The sequence below is a fragment of the Elephantulus edwardii genome, unplaced genomic scaffold (assembly GCF_000299155.1).
Source record: "Elephantulus edwardii isolate Elephantulus edwardi_28Jun2011 unplaced genomic scaffold, EleEdw1.0 scaffold00003, whole genome shotgun sequence".
NCBI lineage: Eukaryota > Metazoa > Chordata > Mammalia > Macroscelidea > Macroscelididae > Elephantulus > Elephantulus edwardii.
In genome coordinates this window covers 35,621,695-35,642,382 of record NW_006399753.1, presented here as the reverse complement: position 1 = coordinate 35,642,382, position 20,688 = coordinate 35,621,695, and the positions used below count along the sequence as shown (strand labels likewise).

The window sequence follows — 20,688 nt, the reverse complement described above, 5'->3', positions numbered from 1 at the left end:
GTCCTCAGAACAGAGCAGGGAAATATGGTGTGGTTCAAAATCAGGAAGGGAGTGTGTCAGGGATGTGTCCTCTCTCCATACCTTCTTAATCCCTCTGTAGAACAGATCCTTCAAGAGGCCGGTCTTTATAAAGAGTAATGTAGCATCAGGATTGGAGGAAGATTGATCAACAATTTGTTATGCAGATGATATAACCTTGTGTGCTCAAACTAAGGAGGACCTGAAGCAGTTGCTACACAAGTTTAAGGACTGTAGACTCAATATGGACTGAAGCTTAACATCAAGAAGACAAAGATTCTCAACACTGGGCCAATTGGCAGCACTATGATGAAGAGATTGAGGTTGTTAACAGTTAGAGCTTGCTTGACAACACAATCATTATTTTTGGCACCACCAGTTAGGAAATCAAAAGATGAATTGCATTAAGTAAATCTGCTGTCATGTACCTCTCAAGAGCACTGAGAAGCAACAATGTCAGTCTAGAGACTAAGGTGCGCCTGATCAAGTCCATGGTCTTTCCAGTTACTTTCTATGCATCAGAGAACGGGGCAATGACTAAGCATGATAGAAGAATTGATGCCTTTGAGTTGTGCTGGAGAAGAGTCTTGAACATATCATAGACCACCAAGAAAAAAAATAGGTCTGTCTTGGAAAGGGTGAAACCAGGTTTCTTCCTTGCAGGCTCAGATACTGAAGCTCAGTCTCACGTACTTTGGGCAGGAGGGAATAATCCTTGGAAAAAGGACATCATGCTCAGAAGTGTAGAGGGACAGTGCAGGACAAGACGAACCAGATGAGATGAATTGATACAGTAACTAGGGCGCTGGGGGTTGGTGTGTCAGAATTAGGCTCAGGTCAGGCAGGCTTCAGAGCTGCTGTGCGTAGGGTCACTATGGGTAGCAGGCAACTCAATGGCACATAACAACAACAACAACAACAACAACATTGTGCTTTTATCGCATTTAGGAACTTGGGGGAATTTCAGGAAATATGGTTTTCTTATGCTGTCATAGATTCTGTGAACACAAATTCCAGGCCATTTCACAACATGAAAGCAAGTATGAAGCCTAACGTTATTTTGAGATGGGTTGGTTTTTTTCCCCTTTTGGGGGTGTGTGTGTTATTTAGAGTTATTTCAAAGGATCAGAAAGTATAAAAAATGTTAGCAATATTATCCTGGAAAGAAAGTCTAGGAATCTGCTGGGTTTTTTCCAAGCAGATATTGTATCTAAGGAGAGATTTCTGGTTCATAGGCATCATTATAAGCAGCCTTAAAAACTGTGCATTTATTCATGCCCTCTCTTCTCCTCAGCCCAAACTACTTACTGCTGCTATCAAACCGAGCATTCAACCAGACCATCTGGACAGAAAAACGAAAAGCAAAAAGCTCCTCCAGGAGAAATGCATTTTCAGTTTCATCTTTGATTGTTAAAAGATTGGATCCTGTAAAGGAGACAAACAGAAAAGAAAGATTTAGGTTTTAAACATTTTAAACATAAATCCAGTTTTAAAAACATCTCCTCATATTATAATCTTTAAAGTCCAGGTTTTGAAAACTGACATGTCTCATTGTATAGCAGTGGTGTTTTTTTTTGGTTTTTTTTAGTAAAACTACATGTATTGAGAGTATAAGATTATACTTACAGTTAAAAGTTAGAATATTTAGGAGAATTTACAAATTTATAATTCAAATATATTTAGAAAGAACTTGTGAAAGTGCAGTATTCTGAGACATTTTAGGTTTTAAAATTCCACACTGGGCTAATTTTCATACATTAGATTATTTTTTGCTTGTCTCCCAAACAAGCAAATTCAATAGTATCCCTTTTTCCAATTGTATTTATTGTGCTGAGAGTCACCAAAAAATCAGAGAAATGAAGAAAACCACCTTCTTTACTGAAATGTCAAGAAAGAGCATACCGAAACAATGTTACCATTACAAAAGAATTACCTTTCTTTTTGCAAAATTCATGAGCAGCCTCAAAACTTGTACTGTTGAGGACTGTAGAAAAACTGTAGCAGTTACTTTTAAATTTTACCCAGGGTATCGATGTCTCTGAGCATAGCTCTGGGCGGTCAGATGGTCTTGTCTCTATGAACAAAAATCAGTTGTGATTTCAGAGTGGTGGCTGTATTAGTTTATTGAGATAAACATTATATTACATTCTCTCAAATCCAAGATCCAACATATTATGAGTTTTTTGCCATCATACTTAGAAAGAAAGGGCTTGAGGTAAGTGATTACAAAATTAAGACTGAGTTTTAGTATTTCTGACAGGAATACTCTTTTCCTATTCATCACGGGACATATTAATACCTAGTTTCATAGGCCAAATTTGGGTAATATTTAATATTTTGTGGTTAAGTTGTTTGGGTTTTTTTCATATTTTGAAAATGCTCCATTACTTTATTTGATATTTAGAGATTCACAGTGTGTATGTGGTTAAGTTTTATCATGAAAATAAAAAGGTTGGGCCATATGGACTTTAAATGTGAATGAGCAAATGTGAAATTATGCAAATTTCAGGGCATGCATATCCAATATCAGCTATTAATATATAATAATGCAATACAATATCAGCTATCATATATAATAATTATTATAGTTCTTGATTTTAATTTATACATAGTCGCTGGTTCAGTATTTGAGGCCTTCCACATATGCTCTTAACCCATTTTCCTAACTTCATTTCCTACCTCTATCACACTTACAACCAGTAATACAACAAAATCTCAGGACCAGCTTTCCCCTAAATATGCCCATTTCTTTGTCCCTTCCATGCTATTTTTTCAGACTTTTTTGTTTAAAATGCTTCTCCATGCCCATCATCTATTGCTTGCATCCTATCCATTTTTCATAGTTCAGAAAGCCTTTCTGTATTCTCCAATTAGATATAGGTTCCATGTTTTTTCTTTCTAACTCCTAGAGTACTCACTACCTCTTTGATATCATTTTGTAGCCCTAATTGGTTATTTATCGTCTTGAGGGCAAGCACGTCATATTACTCATTCCGTAACTTATCACCCGCCTAGCACAGTGCCTTGCACATGGTAGCTCACAAGTTAAGCATATCTTGAGTTGAATGGAATGGAACTCACCGGTGGGCACATAACAAATGGCTCCTTGCAGAAATGAGCTGCAGGCTGTGCTGCTCCAACGTCCACTGGTGTCAGCAAAAACACAGTCACCCAGGAAGGCTGACTCCTCATCCTTCCAATAAGTGAAAGTGGACTTGGTCCCATCAGACCAATCAAAATTAAGACCATTCTGTGGAGAGAAATTGAGCCACTGTTTACTTGGGAAGACTGCTGGCAACATTACTCAGTGCTGTCTGAGTATCTCACACATCATATGTGGATTTGTATTTCTACGGATCTTTTGAGGGAAATTATGGAAGAGGCTTGATAAAAAGAATTACACCCCAGAAATCATTCAGTCAGCATTTTCCCCCCAGTAGGTAATATTAATGAAGCTCAGGAATAGCATGCTCTTCATATGAAAAAAATAAATTGCAGATTGATCAAAGGTTTAATAACATAAAAAATTAAAGAAAATTTGGTTTAATCTGTATATTCAAGTCCAATACAAATCTCAGAAACCATCAAGCAAAATTTACTATATAAAATGAAAATATTTTGTAATCCAAAAACAGAAAAAGTAAATTGAAACTGAGAAAATAGCAAGTTTTTTGACTGATTTAAGATGAATAGGAAAAAGGTAAATATACACATAAATACTGTCATGTATTGCAGGAAATGGGCCAAAAAACTCAAATAACAAGTTCTAGAAAAAACATAAAAATACTTGATAGCATGTAAAAGTATGCCATATTCTTTAGAAGTAAAGAATACATGTTAAAACAACCATGAAATACCATTATTTTGCCTTTCTCACTGGCAAGGATTAATATTTGCATAGTATCCAATGTTGACAAACGTGGGGAAACCAGATATTACCATACACTGTTACTGGTATATACAATGATGTAAACTCTTGGAGAGCAATTTGGTACTGTTAGTATGATTTGAAGTATGTTTAGCAGTTTTACTTCTCGAAGTTTATCCCACTTGTACAAAAATGCTTGTTGTGTCTATAAGTGAAAAACTAGAAAGAGCCCAAATATTTATTTACAGGAGAATGTTTTACTAAATTGTGGTACATCTTTATATGCCCCTATTACAAGGAATGGATTAGATTTTTATGTGCTGACATGGAAAGTTGTAATGGATAAGTAAGTATCAAGAAGCTATGGGTTTAAAATTATACCTATATAATGTTGTTACGTACTGAGTTGGAACAAACTCATAGCTGCCCCTCCAGCGGGGGCCTGAGGCGGTAAATTGCATTGGCCAAGACTGCTCACCCTTTCCCCCACAAAGCTAGTAAATCATATGCCTTTGGGGTTGCAGCACAACTTCTTATCCCTTGGCCACCAGAGCTTCCTAAAAAATGTCCACAACCCTATTTTGTAGACTTTGGTTGCTTACAATGTTGTTGTTGTTGGTAGGTGTTCTTGAGTTGAGTACAGCCTCATATCGACCCTATGAACAACAGATCTGAACCCTTCCTATTCTGAGCCATCCTCATCATCTCTGGCACATTTGAGCCCATTTCTGCAGTCACTGCATCAGTCTATCCGGTTGAAGGTCTTCCTCTCTTTCGTCACTTCTCCACCTGTCCAGATATATCTGGCTGCACTTTCTCCAAGATATATCCGTTCTTCTGGCAGTCCTCTTCAGCTCTCTTATCTAACACCACAGTTTAAAGGCATCAATTCTTTTTCTGTCATCCTTATTTGTGGTCCAGTTCTCAGATGCATAGCAAGTGATTAAAAAAGACCATGGCCTAAATCAGGTGCACCTTAGTCTTCATGGACATTATTACTTCTCAGGAATTTGGAGAAATCCCTGACTGTACACTTTCCCAATGCAATGTGTTTCCTGATCTGACTGCTGCTGGGTGTTGATCACGGATCTAAGCGAGATTAAATAATTGATCATTTCAATCTTTTCTCTATCTATCATGATGTTGCCCATTGACCCAGTGGTCAGGTGAGGGGTTTTGTTTTCTTGATGTTGAGATATAATTCATCCTGAAGGCTGTAACCATTGATCTTCTGCAGCAAGCACTTCAAATCCTCCTCACTTTCAGCAAGCAAAGTAGTGTCACCTGCATAACACAGGTTGTGGATGAGTTTTCCTCAGATTCTGATACCACATTCATCTTCATACAGTCTAGCTTCTTGAATGATTTGCTCAGCATACAGATTAAATAGGTATGGAGAACTCACACAACCATGATGCACACTCTTCTGAATTTTAAACCATGCAGCATTTTCTTTCTCTGTGTGCACAATAGCTTCTTGGTCTATGCATAGGTTTTGCATGAGCACAGTTCAGTATTCTGGGATGGTAACTGTATAAACTCATCGTTTAAATCACATTTATTGCAATTTCTGGCAATATTTCTCAGTACTAAATTCAGTAGTCAGGAGAGTTTCACTGCCAATCCAAAGGCAAAAGGTTTGAATCTACCAGCTGCTCTGTGGGATGAAATGAGCAGTTTGCTCCCGTGTGATATACAGTTTTTGAAAACTCACTGGCTGGTCAGCTATGAGTTGGTTCTGACTTGATGGTATATGACAAAAACATCATTTAGGAGGTAAATGTGAAACTTCAATGTATAATGATTTGCTAAGAGATTGAGAGAACCTACATCTGCAGTGAACAGACCGATCCAGTGGGCATGTCCCAGTCGGTTGAGGATAACTGTGAGAAAGGACTGATGATACTGGTCTGTAATGCTGACTAGTTCTGCTCCATGAATCAGGCAGGTCTTCATTGCTGTATACCAAGTCATATTTGCATTAATTATTTTGTAAGTCCTGTTTCCATATTCTAAAGTACTAGGAATTGGATACATAGCAGATGCATTTACAGCAGGTCCAGAAGTATCTACAAAAAGAATGAGAACAGAAATCATTTGGAGAAGCTGAATGAGAAAGGAGAAGGCCATTAGTTAGCACAAACTTCTATCACATGATCCACACTGATCCACGACTAAGAATCAATGCAACAACAACACCTATTGTTAATTGTTAAGGTGGACATTCCAGTATCTAGATCACCATTACTTTGTACTTTCTTTAAAAGAGCACACATACTGATTGTTACTTACAAAAATATCAACGTCAGAAGGTGATCAGAGAGTAGGTTTTAAAAAGAGATAAACATCAAGATCAAACATAAAATCATTGCTTTTGACCAAGAGACCTTTAGTGTGTTACTTGTTTATTTCAAAAGCTCAAGTTCTCATCTGTAAAAATGGGGAGACTTTAAAGTGGTGTAATGGGAGTAGGTGTGTCAGAGTCAGTGGGACTGGTTTAGGATAGGGCAGGCTACAGAGCTATTGCACCTAAGGTTCCTATGAGTTGAAGGTGACTCAATGGCACATAAAATTAACAATGGTATTGAGGATTTTATGGCATAAACCCAATTTTATGGTTTATAAAACCAAAGTCCAGGGTCAGGTACATCATAGGTGTGCAAATAAATGGTAGATTGCTATTTCTTTTCCTAACAGCCTTTGCTCTTGACATGGTGGCCTGCTATAAGTGGTGTAATGTCATTTTTAGTGCCTAAGCATTATTGTATTTAAATGCTAACAGTGAACCCTGAGAAGGAACCCTGGTGGCACAGTGGTTAAGCACTCGGTTGCTAACCAAAGTTAGACATTAAGCTGAGCTTCCCTGGACCTACATTTCAAAGTATCAGTTGATTCTGGATAACATTAAAAACTCACACGTGTATAGCATGTCTTCTAGGTTGCAACACCCCCATGATACATCTTCAAGGATATGAACATGTATGGCCAAGCACAATCAATAAGAGTGCATCTAAATTCCAAAATCAATCTCCATAATAGTCTATGTGTTTCCTACTGCCAAAGGGGCCCTTTAGAGTAGTGAGAGAAGATCTTCACCCTGAAACCCACAGCGTCCCTTTTCAGCAGGAAGTAGCTAAGAGAATACGCCATCCCCTTTTCCTTATGACTCAAGGTGAAGTCTCTCTCAGGGAGGAGTGATAGGGAATGGCAAAGGACACACTGACAAAGAAGATTAATCAGAACTGGCTTTGACAAGCACTGTGGCATTTGGACAAGAACAAACTTGGAGGAGGGTAGAGAGAATGGTGCAGCGGTGAATGAATGGAAACCCAAAATCTCTGTAAATGTTTATGAAAATTAATAAAATATAATTATAGAGAAAAAAAAGAAGTTTGAGCCATATTCCAAATAAGTATATTTGTGAAAGGCTACTCAGGGTTCTATAGCTCCAGCCACCAACTACAGCCTCTCAGGGTAATAGTATGGGGAGTCTAGTACCTAGTAAGGGAGCTCTGGTCACTTAGTGGTAAATTGTGCTGCCAACTCAAAGGCACATGGTTCAAATCCACCAGCTTCTCTGCAGGAGAAAGATGGGCAATCTCTCCCCATGAGATTCATGGCCTCTGAAAACCCACTGGAGGGTCAGCTGTGAGTAAATTATGACTCCACAGGACATAACAACAACAAGTACTCAGGGAAAGCACAAGAGATGTCAACCATTGACCTCATTTTAACTGTTATCACTAAAGGCCAACTCTCTGTAATAGTACACCTTTGCTGTTTCATACAGAAGCCCTTGTAGTTCTGGCCACAACTCTGGAAATGTTGCATGTCACATTTAGGCATAGAAGTTATCTTTAAAGTTCCAAGAAAGAAGGAAGCATGAATTGGTTTATTTCCCAAATCTTTTCAACAGTTTTTTTTCAATGCCCCACCCCCTTAAATTACGTGAACATACACTAATCTCAAAACAAAGTAATAAAGTATTTTGTTGTTGTTGTTAGGTGCCATTGAGTCGAGTCTGACTCATAGTGACCCTATGAAGAGCAGATATGATCCCTGTCCACTCCTCACAATTTCTGACACACTGGAACCCATTGCTGCCGTCATCTTGTCAATCTATCTCAACAGGGATCTTCCTCTCTTTAACTCCCTCCACCCTTTGAAGCATGATATCCTTTCCCAAGGAATAGACTCTCCTAGTAACTTGTCCAAAGTAGAAGAGTTGAAGCTTTCTCATTCTTGCCTCCAAGGAGCACTTTGGCTACACCTTGTCCAAGACATTCATGTTTGTTCTTTTGGAAGCTGAGCTAAAATGAATGTATAACCTTGGTCACAACCCATGTGGCATCTACAGTACAAAGAACTCCATTATAGGGCATAAGCCTGGGATAGTGAAGGATTCAATTACTAAAAGCACGTGTGAAATTCACTGGCACTCGTAGCAATGAAACTGTAATATAGCTTTGTAAAACAAATATGGAAGAGACATATGAGCCATGGAAATCAAAGTCATACCAAAAAATATTTCTTACCCTGCATTTTTTCACAAACAAACCCATAACCTTCTTTTCCACAGTCTTCAAAATACCATTTTCCAGAGAAATGAAAATTAGGATTACTTGACAGCAAGGCACAGAGAGGAATGTGGTTTTGAACTCCTGTGGTATTTTGATGAGCAATCTTTAAAAGAATACAGGCATGTTACCAAAACCCCCCACTCCAATCTCTGAAATTTTTATTCAGGACACAATTTTCTTGATTAAAGCACAATTACTATTCATTTATTTGAATTTAATAAGCTTGTTCACAACTCATTTCAGAATCGACAAAATAAATAATTATTGTGATGAGTAAAGTAATTACACTTATGGAACATAAGAAAATTATATGAAATTACACTATTAAAAATTAATGCATTAACAACAGACAAATTATGCCTATAAAGCTTGTGAACAAGTTTTGGAGAGAATCTTATGCTAAAATCAGTTCTATGGAAAATGAATCTTAAAACTTACATTTACTACATCAAATGGAGACCAATTAGAATATACTACAGGTTTTCCATTTAACCATTTGTCAAAATCACCATTTTGCAATCCTATCCACACATTAGTAGTCTGGCCAAAAAGATTCATAGTAATGAAAGCTGAAAAATAGGAATACATTACCAAATTTAACATCATATAAACCATTTGGATAATCATCATTGAACTCTGTATCTAACTGTGATTACATTTAAATGACAAGAAAACTTAATGACAAATCAATTGCTGGAATATATTATTTTGTTCTAGTCAAGGTAATGTAGTCTCTTTCACTTTCATTTGATTTAAATTGGCAGAAATTAGCTGGCTAAGCCTGGGAATTTATTATATAATTAAAACAAAACAATATCCAGTGTTTTATTCATTGTTTAAGTTGACATTATTTAAGCTAGCATTTATATTATTTAGTAAGAAACTCTGGTGGCTTAGTGGTAAGGAATTACACTGTCAACCCAAAGGTGTGTGGTTCAAATCCACCAACTGCTCCATAGAAGAAAGATGAGTGGGCAGTCTCCTCCAGTGTGATTTACTGCCTCTGAAAACCCACTGGAGGCTCAGCTAAAACTGTACACTACTATCATACTGGACAATATCTCAGAATATTTTGGGTAGCTAGAAATACAGAAGGATAAATGTATCTGCATACCTTTTATTCTTACTGGCGATATAAGAGACTCTAAAAATCCCAAGTTCATTGACAATGTGGTTTGCTAACTTTCAGAGATTTCATGATACCTATTTATATATTTCTTTAAAAAACTTGTAAGACAAATGGAAAACTTGTGTGTATCAGAAATATTAATATTTTAAGTGTTGATTTAGAAATGTTAACTCTTTGGAATATACTTTTTAAAATAGCTTGTATAGAAATGGTGTTTTGACCTAAGTGAAACTTGAGTCCCCTACCTTGCTCGACTTCATCTTCAATGGACACCAGTGTTCCCCCTTCTTTAGCACAGAACTTTTGAGCAGCTGTCCAGTTCATCTGATGACTTGGATCTTTGGGTATTTTCAACAGAATACACTGTTAAGAATATTAAAACAAAGTGTTCAGCTTTACATTTTTCTAAGTACAATGAAAATATCCCAAAGATACTCTGAAGGTTATCCTGAAAAATCCTTTGGCATTTTATTAGACAGGAATAATCCATTTTCTGTCACCTGGAACAATAACTTTTGGGGTGAGTCAATGACATGCATTCATTTGCATCTAGCTGAAGCAGATGTGTGGTGGAGTCAGATTTTCAGAACATTATTTTTTGCTCATTAAAGATAGTATTTCTACCTAAAAAGGAGCTAGATGGATGGCACACTTTACAGTGGCAAATTTCTAAACTATTCTAGGGGTGGAAATGAACAGTTTAGATGTATTTAATTCACAAATATATTTCCTTAATTTACGTGAGGGAGGAATACTGAAGAACCAAACTACATCAGGTACTGAAATGCATGAAATACTTGGAACCAGACATTTGATCAAGAAATCAATCAAGGAGCCAGAAAAGAGACCATGAAGCCAGTGGGAGGAAAAGCAGACAAAGACAGGCCCAAGGAAATAGGAAAGAGAAACCAAGGGAGGCTTTGGAGAAAAGCCCCAAAACAACAGTGTCAGGGAGAAAAGAAAAGGGCTGGTGGGATTTGGCAATGACAAGCCGGTTGTTATTCATGAAAGAATTATGCTGTGGTATGCAAGGAATTTTTTTGCTAAGTGGTGAGAAATGGAATGGTGCTACTTGACTTCCATCACCACTTAAAGTTCAGTGTGGTTCCCCGGGATGTACAGTTAATGTGACTGGCTGCTAACTGAAAAAGGACAGATTGCAGGTCACCCAAAAATGACTCAGGAGAAAGCGTTAGTGCTCTATTTCTGAAAACTCCAGTCATTGATAACCCTGTGGAAATTAGTTCTGTTTAACAGCATGTGGCTGCCTTGGGTTGGAGTCAACTCAATGACAACAGCTCTTAAAGCTCAGTGAAATTGAAACATGATGTTACAACAGATAAGAGAGACAGATAATAATGGAGGAGGCAAGGTTCCAGGGAGTTAGGAGGGACTTTATGAAAAAGATAGAGACTTGAGGATTTTCCCTCTCTCTCAACACGGCAGACAATGTCTGGAGACATTTTTTGTTTTAAAAACTGAGGAGAGAGAGGGTTATTATTATTAGTATCAAATGAAAAAAAGTGTGGATATTTCTCACAGCCAGTATTATCTGGCCTACAATGTCAGCAGTACCAAGGTGATGTTTTCAAAACTCAGTCCTTACGAAGTCACTCTTTAGTTTAAAGACCTTCAGGGGTTTCCCTTCCCTCTTTGGAAGTAATAATTTTTTTTTGTTCCTTTTACACTGTACACACTTCACAAAGAAACAGAATTTGGTTTAAAGGAGTTTAATTTTATAACAACTTTCCTTTTATCTGTTTCTTTTCTTTTTTCCTCTTTCTTCTAATTACAAATTCCAAAGAGTGGCACACATTAATTATTAGGAAATCTTATCATTTAATGTGAATTCACCCTGTGTCCAGATAGTCACACTAATCAACTATTAAAAAATACCAACGGGCCTCATTGGTTTAGTTAGCTCAAGAAACCTTTTTATAAAAACACCCACACTTTCCAACACACACACACACACACACACACACATACACACACACACACACCCCACCTCAGCCAAGATTTACAGGTTTCACTAAAGGACTGCACTCTCATTATTATAGCTTCATTGCATTTGAAAAATATAACATATTTATTAACATACTAAAAATGGTATTATCAGTAATTAAAGTGATGTAAGCCAGAGTACAATGTCCTTAAGTCTAAAGTCTTCACAATTAACTTGACTAACTTGCTATGCATCCGAGAGCTGGACAAATGTCTAAAGATGACAGAAGAAGAATCAATGCTTTTGAGTTGTGATGCTGGAGAAGAGTACTGAACAAACCATGGATTGCCAAGAGAGAAACAGGTCTGTCCTGGAGAGGATGAAACTGAGTTGCTCCTTGGAGGCAAGGATTTTGAAGCTCCATCTCACATACTTTGGGCAAGTGGCCAAGAGGGACATCATGCTTGGAAGGATAGAGGGACAGGGCAGGAGGGCAAGACCCTGGATGAGATGAATTGACTCAGTGACTGTGGTACTGAGGGTAGGTGTGTTGGAGTCAATGAGATTGGCTCAGGCTAGGGCAGGTTCAGAGCCACTGTGCATAGGTGACTTGACAGCATACAACAAGAATAATTTGCAAAATGTGATCAGGTTCAATGCATCTGATTATTACTGTGATTTAAGGAGGTTTTATAGTTTTGAGACTATATTCTAAATGAGTTTTTGATATAAAATTCTTTTTTTCTCAAAGATATCTCATATTCAACATTTGAATATGGAATTCATAACTCTCTCCCTCCCTTCTGCTCAACTGATATTGAATAGCGCTGTTAGCTATGCATTTATGTAAACAAGAAACTGAGGAGTCATCCTTGTCTTCCTGCTCCATCGCTCTTCTTAACCTACCAATAGGACACATTCATTTTTTAAAAATATCATCTCCTGTCCCATGCCCTGGTATCACTGTCCTGCCACCACCATCCTGGCCCAAGCTGCAGTACTTTTGCAGTATCCTAACTATTCTTCTCCAAGCTATCCTTGGCATGGCAAACAAAATCCATTCCTCATGATGCTACTTTTTCAAGGACTTTTCACTGCAGTTAGGATAAAGCCCAGAAATAATATGACCTAGCCCCTGTCTATCTCTTTAATATCAATTCTCACCATTTTAGGCCTTTATGCTTCCCTTGATGACCAAGGAGGATAGAAGGAGAATTGATGCCTTGGAGCTTTGGTGCTAGAGAAGAGCATTGAGAGTATCATGGACTGCTGGGAAAACAAACAGATTTGTCCTGGAAAGGGTTAAACTGGGTGGCTCCTTGGAGGCAAGGATTCTGAGGCTCCGTCTAACATACTTTGGACATGTTGTAGGAGAGACCGGTCCTTGGAGAAGGACATCATGCTTGGGAGGGTGGAGGGACAGTGCAGGAGGGGAAGGCCCTCTATGAGGTGGATTGATTCAGTGACCAGAGTAATCAGGATGGGTGTGTCAGAGACAGTGCGATTGGCACAGGACAGGGCAGAGGTTAGGGCTGTTGTACACAGGGTTGCTATGAGTCACAAGTGACTTGACGGCACATAACAACAACAACATCAACATGTTTTCCTTAATTTCTTAAATAGGTCACATTGCCTTTCATCACAGGGCCTTAGCAGCCATTGTTCCCCCTGTCTCAGGTGATCTTCCGGTTACAAACTTTTGCAGAATCATGCAACTTTAATAGAATGACATGGCTCTCATGGTGGGAAATGTAGAGACTCCACAAAAGACAGGAAGACCCTCAACGAGATGGATTGACATCGTGTTTGCAGCAATGGGCTTGAGCATGAGGATGGTGCAGGAGAGGGTAAGGTTCAGGTCTGTTGTTCACGAACTCACTATGAGTCTTGACGACACCTGACAACGACAATGTATGACTCTCCTTACTAGGAAGTGCCACAATTTTAAAAGATAGATATCTTCTGGATTGTTTTCATAATTTTTGTTTCCCCTCCAGTCTATAAGCTCCAAAAGAGAAAGGCCTATGTCTGCATTTCCTCATAACTGAATCTCTAAAGTCCAAAGTAAAGTAGAAGGCCAGCAAAAGGGAAGAAGACTTCTGAGGAGATAGACAACACAGTGATTACAACAGTTGCCTAAGAACAGCAGATTGTGAGAATGGTACAGAATCAGGGAGGGTTTTGTTATGTTGTGACAGGGTCTCTACGAGCCAGAACTAACTCAAGGGGGCCTAACAACAAAGAAGAGAAACGTATGAATGAATGGTGTTGGGATTTGTAGTAAGTTCCTAATTGAGGTTTTGTTTTTTTTTTTTTTTAAGGAGAAATGATATAATGTATGAAATAATGTATTAGTGAATCCTTAAGTTAATAATGCAAAACAGCTGTTAACACTCTGTCCATGCTCTTGAATAAAAAAATTGTAAATAGAGTGTAAGAGTTAATCTGGGATAATTAGACTTTCTTCCTCCTGAAGGTGTGTTGTGAAAAATATCTTAGATAACTAATTTTTCCTGGAGTAATCCTTGGTCAAACAACTTTTTTATCACCAAACAGGGAGAAAATAATTTATGAGACAGGAGAAAAGATGCCTAATTTCTCAGTTATCAAATTTATCAAATGTGAATAGCCAATAAGCTAAGTTGTGTTGTTGTTGGGTTTTGTTTTTTTGTGGTTTTTTTAAACACAAACAAATAAGCAACAAAAATTAGAAACTGACTGAAAAGTAGTGACATTTAATGGGACATAACATATGAAAATTCATTTAGAATTGTGAAGTGACTAATGTCTTCATTGTTAGCACCAAATTTTCTTTTGTATTGTTATTTGTGAAACCATCTCTATGGACTCTATGGTTCTCTCAGCTATCACTTCTCTTATTATCAGTTTATTTAATAATTCAGCATATAGATTACAACAAGGCAATCTCAGAAGTATTTGCCTTGAAAAAAAAAATAAAGGAAAATGTAAACCAAAAGAGTAACTCTAATTGTGGAATTTTAGCTATCAAAGTGGAGGGAGGCAACTTGAATGAGGAGACATGAAAGATGATTCTAAAATTGTGTCCTGTAAATTGTCATTATTCAATGAAGGCTGCTGTGGTCACACCCATAGTAATCAAACCCTCTGAATCTGAAGACAAGGTTATAGAACTATTACTGATAAGTTGCTGGACTCCACATTACAATTACCAAGGAGGCTTTTAGATATTACTCATGCCTGGACTCCATGCACAATATTAGTTCAGTTCCAATCATTGTGACCTTCCATGGGATATTCCCTAGGTGATACTAAATATGTGACCAAGATAGAGAACTACTGATCAATTTATTGGTTATCAATAAAGATTTGCCCACCCAACTCACAGTTATGAGTTATACAAGTTTGCTTTAATCTTTCTAGTGTCTACCCTCATGCAAGTGTTTGTGCCTAACTCAGTCTCCTTTCTATTACCTTTAAGAGAAGCATTTGTTTTATCTTATGCCTTAACTTTGCCTCACTAGGCTCACTGTCACTCTATCTGAAGTATATACATATTTCATCTCTTTACTTAGTAGGAACACAGAATTGGAATTAAGCTGTGAGTAATAGTCCACAACTTCTTAAACTGGGAACATGAAGAACAAGATTGTGCCTGTTACCTGTAGCAGATCCTTCTGACAAAGGACAAAAATAGAAGGTTCTAAACAAAACAGGAGAAAAATGTAGAACAAAACTCAAATTCCTAAAAAAGGCCAGATGTACTTACTGGACCAATAATGGCTAGAAGAACCTCCAAGATTATTAGACTCAAGATACTCTTTGAAATTGTAATTGAAGCTATTTTTTGAAGGGTACTATTCATCCAAATAATCTATTTGCTTATAAAATAAGCAATGATATACTTCCTTAAATAATTAAACATAATACTAAACGGTCAATATCTACCCAAAAGCAAGACTAGAAAGGCAAAGAGGGGAAGGGAAGCTAGATTAATGAGAACAGAACAAACAGAAAGGAAGAAGTGAGATGGTTAACACATTGTAATCATCATAACCAACGCCATGGAAAAAAAGTGTATAAAAACCATTAAAGGAGAACCTGATATGGCATGCAAACTTTCACTGAAAAAACAAGGATCTATTATATTTTTTAAAAAAGATTTACTAATACTCAGTGCCCTACTGAATGACATTAGTTACACGTTGCTCCTACTGAAATGTAGAAACAATTTACAACTAGTACAATGATTTAGCAGTTTGAGAAAATAGGAAGTACCTAGTAAGCCTCTCTTTATGTAAATATGTGTGTATCTGTTTTTAAAGAGTGTAAAACAGTACTATTAGGAAAGCTACAGTATATAAAGACTTGGAGGAGGACTCATCAGCAACCTGTGTCACACAGATGATATGAACTTACTTGCAGAAAGTGAAGAGAACTTGATGTACTTGTAAAAGGTCAAAGAGTACATCTTTTCAGTACAGATTACACCTCAACATGAAGAAAACAAAATTCCTTATTACTAGACCAAAAGACAACACCATGATAGAAGGAGAAAATATTAAAGTTGTCAATGATTTTATCTTAACTTGGATCCACAATCAATAACCACGATAACAGCCATCAGGAAATCAAAAGATGTGCTGCATTGGGAAAACTGACCATCAAAGACATATCCAAAGTTTTAAATACCAAGCACATCAGTTTAAAGGCTAAGATGTGCCTGATGCAAGCCATGGTATTTTCTCTTGCATCAGATTCATCTGAAAGTGGAATAATGAGTAACGATGGCAGAAGAGTGCCTTTAAATTGTGGTGTTGGAGAAAAGTACTGAATATACCATGAATTGCCAAAAGAACAAACAAGTCTGTCCTGCAAAAAGTGCAGCTAGAGTGTTCCTTGGAGGCAAAGATGGTGAAACTTCTTCTCATATACATTGGGCATATTGTCAGGAAATGCAAGTTGTTGGAAAATGACATTGGGCTGGGGAAGGTGGAGGGTCAGACAAAGAAGACCCTCAATAAAACGACTGACACAGTGACTGTACCAATGTGCTGGAGCATCTCAGAGGTGGTGAGGATGGTACAGGATAGGTTCAGTTTCCAATCGGTTGTTCATGGGGTTACTATGAATTACTGTTAACTTGATGGCACCTAAAAACAACAGCAACAGCAACAAGCAACAACACTGTATTAAAATTTGAGAGCTCCAGTGGTGTAGTCCATAGGGAACTGCACAACTAAACCAAAGACGGTGCCTCTCTGGAGGTTCAAATTCTCCAGTGGCTCAGCTGGAGAACAATGGGCCGTCTCCTCCTTGGAGAGTCAGCTATGAGTCATTTCGGACTCAATAGCAATGAGTTAAGTCAACATTGAAGTTTTGTTGTTGTTGCTGTTGTTATGTGCTGTCGAGTTGCTTGCGACTCATAGCGACCCTATGTACAACAGCCCTAACATCTGCCCTGTCCTGTGCCAATCGCACTGTCTCTGACACTCCCATCCCAATTACCCCAGTCATTGAATCAATCCACCTCATAGAGGACCTTCCCCTCCTGCGCTGTCCTTCCACCCTCCCAAGCATGACATCCTTCTCCAAGGAACGGTCTCGCCTCACAACATGTCCAAAGCATGTTAGACGGAACCTCAGAATCCTTGCCTCCAAGGATCGACCCGGTTTAACCCTTTCCAGGATGAATCTGTTTTCCTAGCAGTCCATGGTACTCTCAATACTCTTCTCCAGCACCACAGCTCAAAGGCATCAATTCTCCTTCTATCCTTTAGAGAACTTTATTTGTCTATAAAAGTTTCACAGTGCTGTTGGGCTGATTAGATTGGGGTTGATTGGATGTGGCAATTCTTAAACTCTTCTATGAAGTGGCACCTACAGGGCAGGGGTAAGTCTAGGAAATATGATCCACAAATAGGGTCATAAAATCTGAGTTTGGTTCCTATGCACCCTAAAGTATTCACTATAAAGCTTCTGAAAAGCCATACAGTTTTATTAACCTCTGTATTTGCATATATAAGATGGGGATAATAATTCTGAATATGCATTTTTTTATAAAATTGAAAGACTCTATGAAATCAGTCAGGAACATGACTGCTAAAAAATGTAGTGGTTGTTTCACAAATGTGAGTAAAATCCAAATGGCCCCATTTCACAGCCATGACAACGGGAGCAAGAGCACATAGAAAGAGAGGATGTCTTCCCAACATCACCAGAGGCTTCCTTTGAAAATTGTTTGTCCACTGTGGAAGAGAAATTTCCTATCAGCATATCAGATTATGATAAAATTTGCGTTTTTAATTATCAAAAGAATGAAGAATTAAGTTATTTTAATTGGGATGCATTTTCATTACTTCCACCCAAGGCCAATAAAAGTGATTTTATTATAAAACACAGGAAAGGGAAGAAAAGCTTGGCCTTAATTGAAGGCAGTATCAGAAATAGTAAATCTGGTTTGTAATATTCCTTGCGGCAATCTTTTTATTCAACTTTACAAGGAAGCGGCCGTTTATGAGGCTCAGGAGAATATTCTCTCTCTCTCTCTCTCCTTCTCTGTCTTTGTCTCTGTCTCTCTCTCTCTCTCTCTCTCTCTCTCACACACACACACACACACACACCTACCTCTATGAAAAATTCACATATCACAATGAAAGTCTGTCCCAAGGAGTGAAAACTGAATATATAAATGCCAGTGGTGTTAAGGCTGTTTCTAATAAAACCTTTTATTCTATGAGGTTTGTTTAGATACTAAAAAACCTGCTAGATCTCTTAGAAATTGGGAGGAAAAAAATTTCAGATCCTATTGATAATTCATTATTTTTAAAGGTTATTCCCATTTTAAAAAATGATTTTCAAATTAGCATCTGCAAAAGAGAACAGAAGTATTTTTTCCCATGCTATAAATATCTTTCCCCCTTTATTAATTGTCTATCTATCCCACTCTAGAATCTAGAATACTATCTGGGAAAAAGGAGGAGGCCCAGCAAATATTAATCAATGGAGAAATAAACCCTCATTATAATTTTACAAAAAAGATATAATTAGCACTTTCACCCTTCCTTTTACAGATTAACAGAGCCAACTTTTTAAAACAAATTTACCTTATAGTTAAAATAAAGCCATCCTTTGGGACACGTTCCGTGCAGTTTAGGTATATCTTTCTCTTTCTCTATGACCCCGAATATTTTCCTCTTACAAATACTAGGCATAGAAACGGAACACTCTTCACTACCCCAGAGTCCTGGAGAAGAAAATAGTTTAGAAACAGCATGGAAACAATAGTGACTTATTGTAGACATTTTCTATTGGTTATTAGAATCTGAACTAAAAGGCAGTGGAAGCACAAATGGTCAAGTGTGAAACTGCTAACCAAAATTTTGGCAATTCAAACTCACAAGCTGCTCTATGGTAGAAAAAAATGTGGTGATCTGCTACCTGCAAAGACTACATCTTAGGAACCTCTATGGAGCATTTCTACCTGCTCTGTCATATAGGATCATTATGGGTTGGAATCCGTGTGATAGCATGCAACAACAGGAATTGAATTAAAATGAATTACAGATCAGAGTTGTCTAGTGACAACAATATATTGGGCACCATCAATAATTTCAATTCAAAAAAGAGAAATTTTGCAAATACAAAAACATTAAATACTGAAGTGGAAATCATGGAAGTCGTGAATGTCTTAACAATATTTGACTTGGGTAGCAAAAGAATACTTTGTTTTAAAATATTCAGCTTCAATGTGAAGGGGAAACGGATGATAAAACAATGTTATTATGCGCTCTTGAGGCGGAGATGACTCATAGCTGACCTTCCAGTGGGTTTTCAGAGATTGTAAAGTACAAGGAGGTGGGGGCTAGGGAAGGATATTGCCCTACCCATCTTTTTATGGAGAGCAACTGGTGGATTCAAACCGAGTGCCCTTGGGTTGGTAGGGCAATTTCCTACCCATTAGACCACCAAAAGCATAAAATGAATAATTCTCACTTTATAATATTTTGGAAAAAATATGATTCTGAAACATCAGCTCAGAGAATACAGATATTACTTTTCACTTTATAGTAATTTGAAAAATAGGACTCATAAACATAGTCTTAGAAATAGAAAATTTCTTAGAAAGGAATACTTCTCAACACTTTACCTTAAGTGAAACAAACACACATACCAACATGTTCTCAGTGACATACATCTTGAAGTCCTTAAAACTCCTCAGAAAGGTTGTCTGTTTGCTTTTCATTTAGAAGACGTATATTATAATAAGGATTACGAAATCATTTGATTCACGATCAAGTTACACGTTCCAGAACTATGCAAGGTTGCACACAAACTGCTCATATTTCTAGTTCAGGAAAATGAGCCAAAAGGAGGTTGGCATTTTGAAGGAGAGGTGAATGTTATTTTCAACGCAGATTACCTGTTCTCCCAGACTCACAAAGCAGCCCTTTTCTGCAGGCTGTTGTGACATCTGCTGGCAAAAGCAAGCTGATTAGCCACATGACTTTTTCTTTCCTAACCTTTTCTGCAGAGGCCCTCTTGCTGAGAATGGCTTTCCATGGTTATCTGTGTATCCTGAATCATAGTTATCCCTCACCTGACAAGGTCAGTTATGAATCTGTTAGGATTGGGGACATTATTACATTTCATTTGTAAAAAAAAAGAAAGATGGCTATTAGTGGACAATGCTAGCTGAATAATACTGCTCTGACAAATACAATTTTTTAAAAAAATCCCTCAACATAAATGCATTTCTAACTCAAACTTGCAAATAGGTGTTCTAAAGCAAACAGCAATTGATGGCAGGTGTTAAGCAAAACAAAATAAAAATGAATTCTGAATTCAAGAAATTTTGTATTAAGTGGGAAAATAGAAGTGCATTTCACAAATGTTAATATTTTGTTTGATTACAAGCTATACATTGTTGCTGTTGTGTGCAGTTGAGTTGGAACCAACCCATAACTGACCATCCAGCACGTTTTCAGAGACAGCAAATCCCACAAGAGGAGACTGCCTCCATCTCCCGTGGAGCAGCTGGTAGATTTGAACTACGTGACTTTGAGATTGGAGAACAGGTTAAGATAAAAAATAGGTTCATTTGGGGAGGTGCGGGGGGGGGGCATTGTGTACCAATGAGGGAGTTTTTCTTTTGCTTTTCAAGGAGAGG

The 20,688-nt window shown here is 37.6% G+C and overlaps 1 protein-coding gene across 1 annotated transcript in view; it reads right to left on the bottom strand.

The window, feature by feature from the left end:
- Positions 1–1,318: 1,318 nt before the first annotated feature.
- PLA2R1 (phospholipase A2 receptor 1, 180kDa) overlaps positions 1,319–20,688 on the bottom strand; it is a 171,689-nt gene continuing 152,319 nt past the window's right edge. The window contains exons 20-27 of the mRNA XM_006879370.1: positions 18,626–18,765; positions 9,841–9,958; positions 8,905–9,035; positions 8,422–8,569; positions 5,717–5,955; positions 3,100–3,268; positions 1,952–2,092; positions 1,319–1,443 (exon numbers count right to left, since the gene is read on the bottom strand). Coding sequence (XP_006879432.1) covers positions 1,319–1,443; positions 1,952–2,092; positions 3,100–3,268; positions 5,717–5,955; positions 8,422–8,569; positions 8,905–9,035; positions 9,841–9,958; positions 18,626–18,765 — 1,211 coding nt within the window. The remainder of the gene's footprint in view (positions 1,444–1,951; positions 2,093–3,099; positions 3,269–5,716; positions 5,956–8,421; positions 8,570–8,904; positions 9,036–9,840; positions 9,959–18,625; positions 18,766–20,688) is intronic.